Source organism: Episyrphus balteatus, chromosome 2, assembly GCF_945859705.1.
Source record: "Episyrphus balteatus chromosome 2, idEpiBalt1.1, whole genome shotgun sequence".
In the NCBI taxonomy this organism is placed as follows: domain Eukaryota; kingdom Metazoa; phylum Arthropoda; class Insecta; order Diptera; family Syrphidae; genus Episyrphus; species Episyrphus balteatus.
The window spans coordinates 70409583-70420750 of record NC_079135.1 but is presented as its reverse complement, the minus strand read 5'-3'; the positions used below and the strand labels follow the sequence as shown (position 1 = coordinate 70420750).

The following is an 11168-nucleotide window of genomic DNA, read 5'->3' as shown; positions in this document are numbered from 1 at the left end:
CAGATTTTTAGTCACTTTTTACTAGTTTCGTGTTTCTGTTATGGTAAATCTAGCCATAAACATTTGGTGGTAGCACCTTTTCAATATGTTGTTGTTGTTTAAAGATTATACATAATCGAATTAACGGAAAACAGCAGCCTTAATGGAAGTATGGAAACATACGAAAAAAAAAAACTTATGATTTTTATTTCATTTTTAATTATTTCATCAAACTAATAATTAACTGAAACTGAATGTCAACAAAAAAAAAATTTTTAAAATTGCATATTATGTATGTATATGGTATTTAGGTATATGAAATAATAAATTGCCTTAAAAAATATGGCATCAATATCGGTAAAACAACGACTTCTTCAAGCAATTTCTAAGCATCTTGTAAATCTACACATCACCACCAACATCACCGTTGGCCAATTCTTCTTTATTATCGTTTTCATCTTCGGCAACATGATGACGTTGCGGTGTTCTTGATGCATCCAAGAAAGCAGCAGCTTCAACCTACAAAAACAAACAAAGAAATATTATAATCAATATGCTTTGACTTTTTTTTTAAACAAACCTGTTTGAGCCTTGCTTCTTCCCCCCGTTGCAGTGGCCGGTGCACTAATTGATCCAAATATATCATCTAATCCAACTGTTGATTTTGGTTGACTGTTATCTCCACACAAAAATTTAAAATCATTATTCAAAAATTATGAATTTTGAAAAATTAAAAAAAAAAACTTACCCAAAATATCAGGTATTAGAGCTGAACGCAAATCACCTGAATCAAATGATCCCAACAAATCAAAGCTAGCCTCTTTTGTCGATGCAATATCAGGCTGACTTTAAGATGTTGTTGGATTTTGAGTCATTGATTGGCTTCCTCCTCCGTAATTCAGCAAATCGATTGGTGGAGCTGGCAATGTGCTTGCATAAGGATGCTCTTTGCTATTCTCTGTAATGTCTGGCATTACCAAAGGTGCTTCTGTTTGTTGCTCAGATACTTCTGAAACCGGATTGGTTGTAGTTTCTATATGGGGTATGGGTGGTGCTGGCCTTGATCGTGGCGGCTGGTGTGGGCGATCGGGCACGGATCCCGCAGTTGGCTTGGTAACTACAAAAGAACGAACAATTTATTCGAGACTCGGGAATAATATATTTTTGTTTGATTACCAAAATTATCAACCATTTCTACATATTCCAATTATTATGAACTAAATAGATTGATTGGATTATGTTTTGGTTTAGCCGGTAACCAAGGTGGATTCTTTGACGGGCGGCTTTCATTGTCAGTAACGACAATCGAGAGAGACACAGTGACGTTAGATGGAACATGTTCCTGGTCAGTTAGCTCGTCCAAATGGTTGTGAATAAGGGTTTCCTGAAGCCAGTATTTAATTTTAATTTTCAAGCCTTGAGGGCGACCCATTCCCTTGAGAGCATTGCGTGCATGATAGAGAACAACTGTAAGATCTCCACAAACAGTAAGGTTAATTGGTAGTATGATTTTTCCAGGTCCAGATAAATATAATCTAAAATAATCAAAATGAATTTCAATTTGTACAAAAAATCTTCTAAAACTCACTTCATTTTTTCATAATCCTGAACTGTATTCATTAGAAGTCTTTCATTGCAATAGACTTCGATCGACAACCATCACGAGCTTTTGTCATACGTGGAACTGGTTGGCATACTAACGAAACCACATTAAGAGTCTTGTAGTGCGGCAGAAGTGGTGTTGTCCTCAGAATATCATCCAAATAATACAAATAGCGAAACTCTGAAGGTCTAATTGGATGTCTTTTGACAGCAAACACTTGAACAGCATCTTCGGGTTCATGAATAAGACCACTGTACATGAGAAGGGCACAAACCATTGTGGCTGCACTGCAGCCACCACTATCACTTGTCTGAATGATAATACTTTTTGGATATGCACTCAAGAAACCATACATACATATCTTTAGCAACGGAAAACATTCCATGTAAATGCGGTGCTTTGGATTGAGGACATGTGTAGATGGAGCCGTCTCCGACTGTCCGGCGTACCGGTGGAGGTAGACGTAGACAGTTTCGATTGCCAAAATTGTAGACGCTTACTTTTGCTGGTGGATAACGACTTTCGATGGACAACCGGACGTCTTCAATGTTTGTTTTGTAGGCCGATTCGAAGCCTTCAGAGGGACATGGCATCATTAGAATACTTGATGTAATGTAACTTATCTCGATGTGAACTCGACAGGAGGTGTCCTTGAGATTCTTGAGAAAACTGCTAGCACCACCTCGGATTGAGGAGAAAAGACTTCCTGTTTGTGCGGCACCTGCTGCTTTGGGTGGCTGTGGTAGATTTTGTCCTTGGTAGTTGTATTGTTGCATGTTGTTGGTGGCAGCAGCTGGTGGTGGTCTTGCTGGACGCTGCTGTTGATGTTGGGGAAAACTATCTGAGACATTGTTGTCTGAATAGGCCGATAGGTTGGGAGAATGTGTAGGCCTTCGTGGTGTAGGTCGTGAGGGAAGTGGAGAGAGCACAGGTGCATTTGTTGTTGCTGGACTGTTTTCCGGTGAACCACTTGGTGGTATTACTAATGGTTTTTCCCTTTTAATTAAACAAACATGTAAGTCATTTTTTGCTTTTCAGAAAAAATTACTTACCACCAATTCAATTGGTCTCTTTAATGACCAATTTTTCGTTTAAGATATCCCAGCCAAACGATCTAAAATTGTTGAAATGTTAAACCTATTTGAGGGGTTCACAGTTATTCACTATTTGATGACATCATGGAAACAATTAAATCCGGCATCTGATGGCTTTGTATAATTTCCGTTTGTAATTCGTAGCTTGGCTGAAACTTCAAATGGATGTTTTTGTGTTATATACTTTCAAGAAAACAAGTCTTTATTCAACAAGCTAACAATTTAATTTTAATTTTCATTTTCATATTGTTCTATTACATTATAGCAAAAGCTACTTGATTGATTTCAATATAAATAGTTAAAGTATAATATTGACAAGTGTTTTTCTATAATGCTAACACCTCCCCCTTTTATTTAAAATATGTTAAAATCTTTAAACCAGGCTGGAGTACGAACGACTCTTTCACTTCGTCTAACTTCGTTTTCTGGAACTCTAGGAACTCTAGATTCAGCAATTGGACTGGAACTTGTAGTTGGTTGATTTTGTTGTTGTGAAGATTCTTCTATTATTTCATTAGGCTCAATAGGTATTGGTATAGATTCTAGTTCTTCAACGGAAGGTGGATTTACGTCATTTGACACAGATGGTATCATATTTAATTCATAAAGAATGTCATTTAAGTTGTTTGAAAACTTCTTTTTGATAGAATTGGTGTTATCAGGAGAATCAGGAGCATAGCGAGTTTTTAGCTGGTTTGCGTGTGAACGGATCAGTCTGGAACGATTTGGAAATTCTGTTAATACGTTATAATTGACATTACCTATTCTTTCAATGATTGTCCCAGGAATCCAATGATTCTTATTTCTTTTGTAGAACTTAGCATATACAAGATCGCCTGGACTATACTCTCGTTTCTTACAGCCATGTTTGGAATTGAAGTATTGATTTTGTTTGTTTGGTACGGTTGATAAATAATCTTGATGTTTATGCGTCATCAGATCTAAAGCAGTTTTTATCTTCCTACCAAGAAACAGTTCTGCCGGTGATTTATTGTTTATAACTTTGTTTGGAGTTGATCTATATGTTTGAAGAAATGTTTCCAGGTTCTCTTCACTCGTCCCTTCGTGATGAAGCTTTTTCAAGGCTCTTTTTAAAGTATCAACAAAACGCTCTGCTTGTCCATTTGATTGTGGATGGTATGGAGCTGTACGCGTATGCTGAATACCTCTTGATTGAAGAAACTTTTGAAATTCTGAGCTCGTAAACTGTGTTCCATTGTCAGACACAATTTGTTGACAATCTCCAAATTGGGAAAACATTTTATTGAGCTTTTGTATGATTGTTGATGATGAAATGCTTCGAACTTGGAAAATTTCAGGCCATTTAGAGAATGCATCTACTATGATAAAATAGTATTTGTCATCGCATGGACCTGCTATGTCTATGTGTATGCGTTCCATTGGTGCTAAGGGTCTTGGCCATGATGATAAAGTTGTCTTGATCGGCGATTTTGCAGCAGTTGCACAACTTTGACATTGTCGGACATATCCTGTAATGTCATCATCAATGTTGGGCCAATACACGTAACTTCTGGCGATTGATTTCATCCTTTCGATTCCTGGATGGCCACGATGAAGCTGTTTCAAAACACGTTTATGGAAACATGATGGGATTATAATTCTGTCAATGAAAAGTAGACAATCGTCTACTACTGAAAGTGCATCTCTTCGGTCGAAATATGGTTTAACCTGTGCTGAAATTGATTTCTTGTCTGGCCATTTAGATCTCATGAAGTTGATGACTGTCTGGAGAACTTTATGTTTTGAGGTTGCTTTCTGAATCATTTTGTATGTTAATGGCAAGTTTTGTAATTGTTCATTCAAATTTTGTGATATTTCGTTTTCAAAAACTGTACATGCGACTACATATTCTTCATCAGGTTTTGACTGGGACTCGATAAGACGGGATAGGACATCTACACACCCAAATTCTTTTGTTGATACGTAAAGAATTTTAAAATCGTACATCATCAGTGTTAGAGCCCATCTCTGTAGTCTATTTGCGGTATAAACGGGTATACCTTTCTTACTTCCAAAAATTGCCAAAAGAGGTTTATGATCGGTATGCAAACTAAATCTGCGTCCATAAATCATTCTATGGAACTTGGTCACTGCAAAAATGAGACCTAGAGCTTCTTTTTCGATTTGACTGTACTTCTTTTCAGATGGAGTCAAAGCTCTTGCTGCATGCATTACTACTTTTTCTGTTCCATCTGGGAAAATGTGGGCAATAAATGCTCCTATGCCTTCACCTGAGGCATCAGCTGCGACTTTAATTGGCAACTCTGGGTTGTAATGGGTAAGAAGTAAGTCTGATGAAAGTATTTCCTTGAATTTGTCAAATGATTGCTGGCATGACTTGGACCATTTGAATTCTACTTCGGCTTGTAAAAGCTTATCTAAAGGCGAACGGATTTGACGCATTTCCTTGACAAACTTACCATAGTAGTTGACAGCTCCAAGGAACGATCGAAGTTGCGTTAAATTCTGCGGTGCTGGCATGTTCTGAATTTTATTGATTTTCGCTTGATCTGGTTGTAATCCATTCTTGTCAATTATATGTCCAAGGTACTTGATTTGTGATGCGAAAAATGAACATTTTTGAATTTTTACTCGAAATCCATAATCAAAAAGGCGCTTCAGTACCTCGTGAAGACTTTGGAGATGTTCTTCCCAGGAGGAGCCACTTATGATTATATCATCCAAGTAAGCTGCAACACCTTTCAACCCTGCCAGTAGAGTATCCATAAGTTGCTGGAACGCTCCTGGTGCTGACTTCACTCCGGGTGCTAAGCGATTGACATTGTACAAACCTTTGTGAGTGTTGATAGTCAGAAATTTTCGTGACTCAGTAGAAACTGGTATCTGGAAATAAGCGTCAGTTAGATCGATATGACTGAAAATATTCTTGTTGCTGAGTGTTGCGAATATGTCATCAGGAATTGGAAGTGGATACTGATGTGGTTCTAGAGCATCGTTGAGGCCTGAAGAATAATCTCCACAAATTCTGATGTTACCATTCTGTTTTCTTACTGCTACAATTGGTGCCGCCCATTCGGAAAAGTCTACTGGGGTTATGATACCAAGATCTTCCAGGCGTTTCAGTTCTTTTTCAATTAATGGTATTACAGAATATGCCACTGGTCTCTTTGCTCTGAATACAGGAATAGCTCCTGGTTTGAGGTGAAGTTGAACGTCGACCTTAACGCATGCTGGTTCATCGCTGAATAAACCCTTGTATTCTTGACGAATACTTGCAATGGCTGCATCACGATTGTGTGGAGTGTGACTGATTTGACAACATACATTGCTAAGAGGTTTATCCCAAAGATTGAAACTGTGACATAAGTCAATCCCGAATAAGTTCAGGTTTATGTCAGTTACGAAAAACTTTCCCTGACTTACCTCTCCAGAACGGAGACGAATGCTGCAGGTGAAATTAGCAATTAGTTTGATGTTATGACTGGTTGCACTTTTTGCTTTTTCACTTAGACGTGACCCTGGTCTGCCTAACTTATTCCACACTGATTGACTTATGATGCTGATGTCGGATGCTGTGTCTATTTGAAGCTTAATAGGTGTGTCTTTAATGTGTTTAGCATTATGTACGTCACTGATCTGAACTGTGATGAATTTTCGCTTGCTTGAATGTTCAATACAATTCACAGTTGTTTGAATTGCATTGCTCTGAAAAGATCGTTTCTTGAAAAAAATGTTTTTTATTACCTTTAAAATTCGACTTCTTTTGCTGAACATCTTCTTGATTTGATGATGAATTTGATTTGTTGTAACAGGAGCAGTAACCCTCTTTGTGTCCTATCTTTTTGCATTGAGAACATTTGTGTTGTGAATATGTACAGTCCCGAGAGAAGTGCATAGCTCCACATTGCCAACAAGGTGTTCTTGGTGTCTTGGTTGTATCAGATCTTTGTTGGAATGACCCATTGCGCTCGTGTTGATTGAATTTTTGACTTGATGAAACTGCATTGACAATTGAAGATGGCTGTGGTGTATGTTCAATCATTGCAGTATCTTTTTTGAGATTGATGTATCGATGAGCTTCAGAAATTAATTTGTCGAGTGTGATGGTTTTTGCTTTTTCTTCATCTTCAAGCGACGCTAATAATCTTGTTCGTATTTCCGAATCTTCTGGGGCTTGTAGTCCAGTCACAAATAACAGACATTTGAATTGATCGATGGAAAGGTCACTCAATTTGAATTCTTCGCAATTTTTGTTCACCAATGATGCGTAGGTAACCAAATCGTCTGTCTTTCGTTTGATTGTTTGAAGACAGCTGAAACGAACATTGAATAGAGTACCTTTACGACCAAACATACCTTTGAGTTTTTTTATTGTCTCCTCAAAACTTATATCCTTGACTTTTTTTGGTAAAATCAAGTTGGCATATTTCTCATGAGCGATTGAGTTCATTTTTCTCATGAGAAGACGAACCTTTGCTGCATCATCAAGAGACGCCCCATCGACAATGAAAACGTCTTCGAAACGGTTGTACCAAGATTCAAAAGTCAATCCATTTGCAGGATCATAGACAAATTCTTGAATGTTGTTTGCCAATGTATCCATTGTGAATTCCTGACCTCGGCGTTCATCCTTTTCCTCGATAATTGATTGCAAAAGTTTGCTTTGTAGTTCGAGAAGTTCCAGAATCTTCGGATCAGTCGCCATTTTTTAAGATGAATGTTGGTTTAATAATTACGAATTGAGTTCTTAAATAATCCTCGTCGCCAAATTGTTATATACTTTCAAGAAAACAAGTCTTTATTCAACAAGCTAACAATTTAATTTTAATTTTCATTTTCATATTGTTCTATTACATTATAGCAAAAGCTACTTGATTGATTTCAATATAAATAGTTAAAGTATAATATTGACAAGTGTTTTTCTATAATGCTAACATTTTGGAAACATAAACAATAAAGAACACATCCTTAAGCACAGATATCCAATTTGGGGTCTTTAACATAATTGTTCCAGGTGGCAACCATTTCTGATGATCTATACATCGGGGTGGTCACGGTTGTGAGCTGTTTGTAAAAAAAAAATGATAGCCGTTGATCTGTCAAACAAGTTGATTTTTTTAAGTGCTGTGCAAAATTTTTGAGTTTACATAGTAAATAATTCCAAAATAAATAAATTTAATATAAAGTTGGGAACCATGAAACTGACAAATGAAAATTAATATTCTTGGAAGATGAATTTAAAAAAATATTTTTATTTGAAATGAATACTCTAGACACTCGTTTTTCAGCCCCGGTTGAATCGAATTAAAAAATAAGTTTCTTTCGCTTCTTGAAAATTTAGAGTGCAATATCGGTTCAAGACTTTTGAATTATTGGATTAAAATCGTTTGAAGTCCAATGCAACTAAAAAAATCTTTTTTTCAGATACGTCTGGTCGTTGGATAGGAAACCAGCGGTGTGGGTGCTCTTATTGTGATCACCATGGCGTGTCTGAACGGCATACGATGCTAATAGAACTGGCGGGCAATAGATTTCATAAGACAATATGGCATTTTTTACTTGCAAGTAAAACAGACACAGAGTTATGTCTTGGATGAGTTATTCGGCAACATCCTCTGGATAAAATTTGCCTCTTAGGCGGAACTGTATCTTTTTTCTTTACATCTTGGTTCATTACCTTTTTATATAATTTTATCCATGTTAGGTTACCCCTCGAATCGGTATATTGCAATCGAAAGAAGCAAACTTCACGTAGGCCAATTGTCTTAACAACTTAATTGAAGAGCTGTTTGCCGCTGTTAGTCATCTGTATAACGAACTCCCCGAAACATAATAATTGTTTGTTCAGTATTGTTATTCACAGGGTGATAAAATAAGATAATTTTGATCAGATCAATAGGCGTTTTTCTTCTTAAGTTTAGAACAGAGCCTGAACTGACAAACAAATAATTAAGTTACTTTTTTTCCTCTGAACGTTCAGAGCTTCAAATTGTATTTCTTTTTTCATTCCGAACATTTTAAGGAACATGGTCAGAGCGCGCTCAGCGAGATCAGAATAAAATGAATGAATGCAAAACCTTACAAAATATGAAAAGTAGTGGATGAGAGTAGTCGCTGCAGTACTGAATTTAACCAACATATTTTTTATTACATCTTGAAAGAGGCAGACTAACAAAACTGAAAAAGTTACACGAAAGACTTAAACTTGAATAAAATGGAAAACCTTTTTTTTTTGGTCTGAACTTTCTTTAAATTTATATTTTTAACCATTAATTTTGTAAAATTGTTTTGCAGGCAACGGATGATTCGCAAAAAGACTACAAAAGCATCCCGAAACTATTCCAGCCAGATCGTTGTTTCATCAAAGAAACCTAAAATCCAATATTCGGCTGTTTTGTCGGAAAAGCGTTTTGGAAAACTACGCAATTGGAAAATATTCCACCCGAGCAATAATTGGAGTAAGAATAAAAATGCAATTTTCTTCCCCTATATAATATTCTTTCATTTTTGTATTAATTTACAGGATTAAACAATGAATGCTCAATGCATTTTTCCAGGAGCAAGAAAAATCCGTTCGCAATGCCATTGCGCAGCTTATTGGTGTTTCGATTCATTATGAAAAGAAGGGATAATGGATCCAAGAGGTCTTGCAATTTGTATACAGCAATTGCAGTTCGGTTGATCGAAAACAAAGTGAATTGGGATCATCGATCTTTGCTCAATAACCGATGTAGCACCAGAACAATTTGTCGCTCTCATGAAATCTATTATGGTGATATTTTGACCGCTGCTTTAACTGCTACCAAAACCAGTGGAAATATGGCTACTCTTCTAACAATCAAAGTGGAGATGAATCTATCAGCAGTATGGAGGAAATCCAAAGGCAACTAAATGAACAACAGCGTAAGTAAATTGGTTATCTTTCTGCAAAATAAGGTTCCCAATCGTATAACTCTAAAAGAATCATCTTTGTTCAGTTCTATTCTTATTTTAATTATTTTGTTTTTAGATACAATCTTTGAGATAAATGCTGCTAGCTGAATAAAATGCAAAATTCGTTGGAGAAATTGCGTCACTTCAACAAGAAAACGATAAGCTAGAAGGCGAAAAGAATTTTCTCAAATCGAAATTAGATCAAATGAAGGCTGAGTTCCATTTGGACATAATCAAAGCCCTGGAAGGTAAAAATGCTGAAATAAAACGTCTGCAGACTGTTAGTATGGGCCTTCGAACTAAGTGTGATGAAGGGCATAGAAAATGTGCTATTGCGGGTAAATTTGAAGTGTATTTGTTTATAAAAATAAAATATTGTATAAATAATTTCTCGTTTTTTATTTTATTCGGTTTTATTTTTTTTCTCCCTCCTGGTGAGTATTGAATAGCCCTATTATGCTTCCAATAAGAATTCTGTGGTAGGCTTATAGGATCGAATACCACTTTCGGCTACTGATGAGAAACCTTACAGTAGTCGTACAGTGTACTTCTTCGCACATTTATAGGATCGAATACCACATTCGGCTACTGATGAAAAACTTTACAGGAGTATTTCATCGTACTTCTTATAGGTTTAATAGGAGTAAAAAAAGGGGGCCTTTTTGATGATAAACAGGGTTATATGAGTCTTTTAGGTGTGAAATTAGTGATGACAAAAAGCTTCTCACCATCGTTATATCATCGAAATTGTTAGTTGGGTGGTTCAATAATTTATAAGACGTTATCACGTCAAAAATGTCCATGCCTATTACCGAAGATGCAGGGATTCACTCCCTGGTTATCTACTCGATCCACAACCACAACAAATTTCAATCCGGGAACTCCCGCCAAATGTCATTCTATCTTACGTCTTACCAAGAGTATAGATACCACAGAATAAAATGGATGACACAAAAAAAAAGTTTTGTTTGATTTTCTTTTATTTATCTTTAAGCAAAAAAGTTATATTAGTTTATAATTCAAGTTTAAGTGTTAGCCAGTTAAGCCCGATTGTAATAAAAAACAACTCTATTGTTTCTTGATGATGGACAGTTGTATTACGTTTCCACCTACCCTAAATCCAAGATTTAGCTAAGTAGATTTAGCATAAATTATTCTGAATCTCGGATTGAAAGTAGGTGAAAATCTTAGATTTAGGGTAGCTGAACCCAAATCTGAGATTTAGCGAAATAGATTTATACTATGTTTCCACCTACACTAAATCCGAGATTAAGCTAAGTAGATTTAGAATAATTCTCGAGATTTATTTTAAATCTACTTCGCTAAATCTCAGATTTGGGTTCAGCTACCCATAATCTAAGATTTTCACCTACTTTCAATCCGAGATTTAGAATAAAACTCGAGATTTGTGCTAAATCTACTTAGCTAAATCTCGGATTTAGGGTAGGTGGAAACGTAGTATTAAAATAAATCTCGAGATTTGTTTCTAAATCTACTTGGCTAAATCACGGATTTAGCGTAGGTGGAAACGTAGTACTAAGTTATTAATACAATAATTGAATCATTTATTTGCAAAA

The 11168-nt window shown here is 36.1% G+C and overlaps 1 protein-coding gene and 1 pseudogene across 1 annotated transcript; both read right to left on the bottom strand.

The window, feature by feature from the left end:
• Nucleotides 1–278: 278 nt before the first annotated feature.
• LOC129911542 (cyclin-G-associated kinase-like) lies at nucleotides 279–2358 on the bottom strand (annotated as a pseudogene).
• A 665-nt stretch (nucleotides 2359–3023) lies between these two features.
• On the bottom strand, nucleotides 3024–7363 carry LOC129909513 (uncharacterized protein K02A2.6-like). Its single transcript, XM_055986588.1, has 2 exons — nucleotides 6431–7363; nucleotides 3024–6363 (listed from the first exon to the last, which is right to left on the bottom strand). The coding sequence occupies exons 1-2, from the start codon at nucleotides 7361–7363 to the stop codon at nucleotides 3031–3033; spliced, it is 4266 nt and encodes a 1421-aa protein (XP_055842563.1). The 3' UTR covers nucleotides 3024–3030.
• Nucleotides 7364–11168: the final 3805 nt, after the last annotated feature.

What these genes read in the sequence shown, in the direction of transcription:
- LOC129909513 (XM_055986588.1), bottom strand. Translation starts at nt 7,363, where the DNA reads ATGGCGACTGATCCGAAGATTCTGGAACTTCTCGAACTACAAAGCAAA. An exon ending in CATCATCAAATCAAGAAGAT is followed by an intron (nt 6,364 to 6,430) that starts GTTCAGCAAAAG and finishes CGATCTTTTCAG; the next exon opens with AGCAATGCAATTCAAACAAC.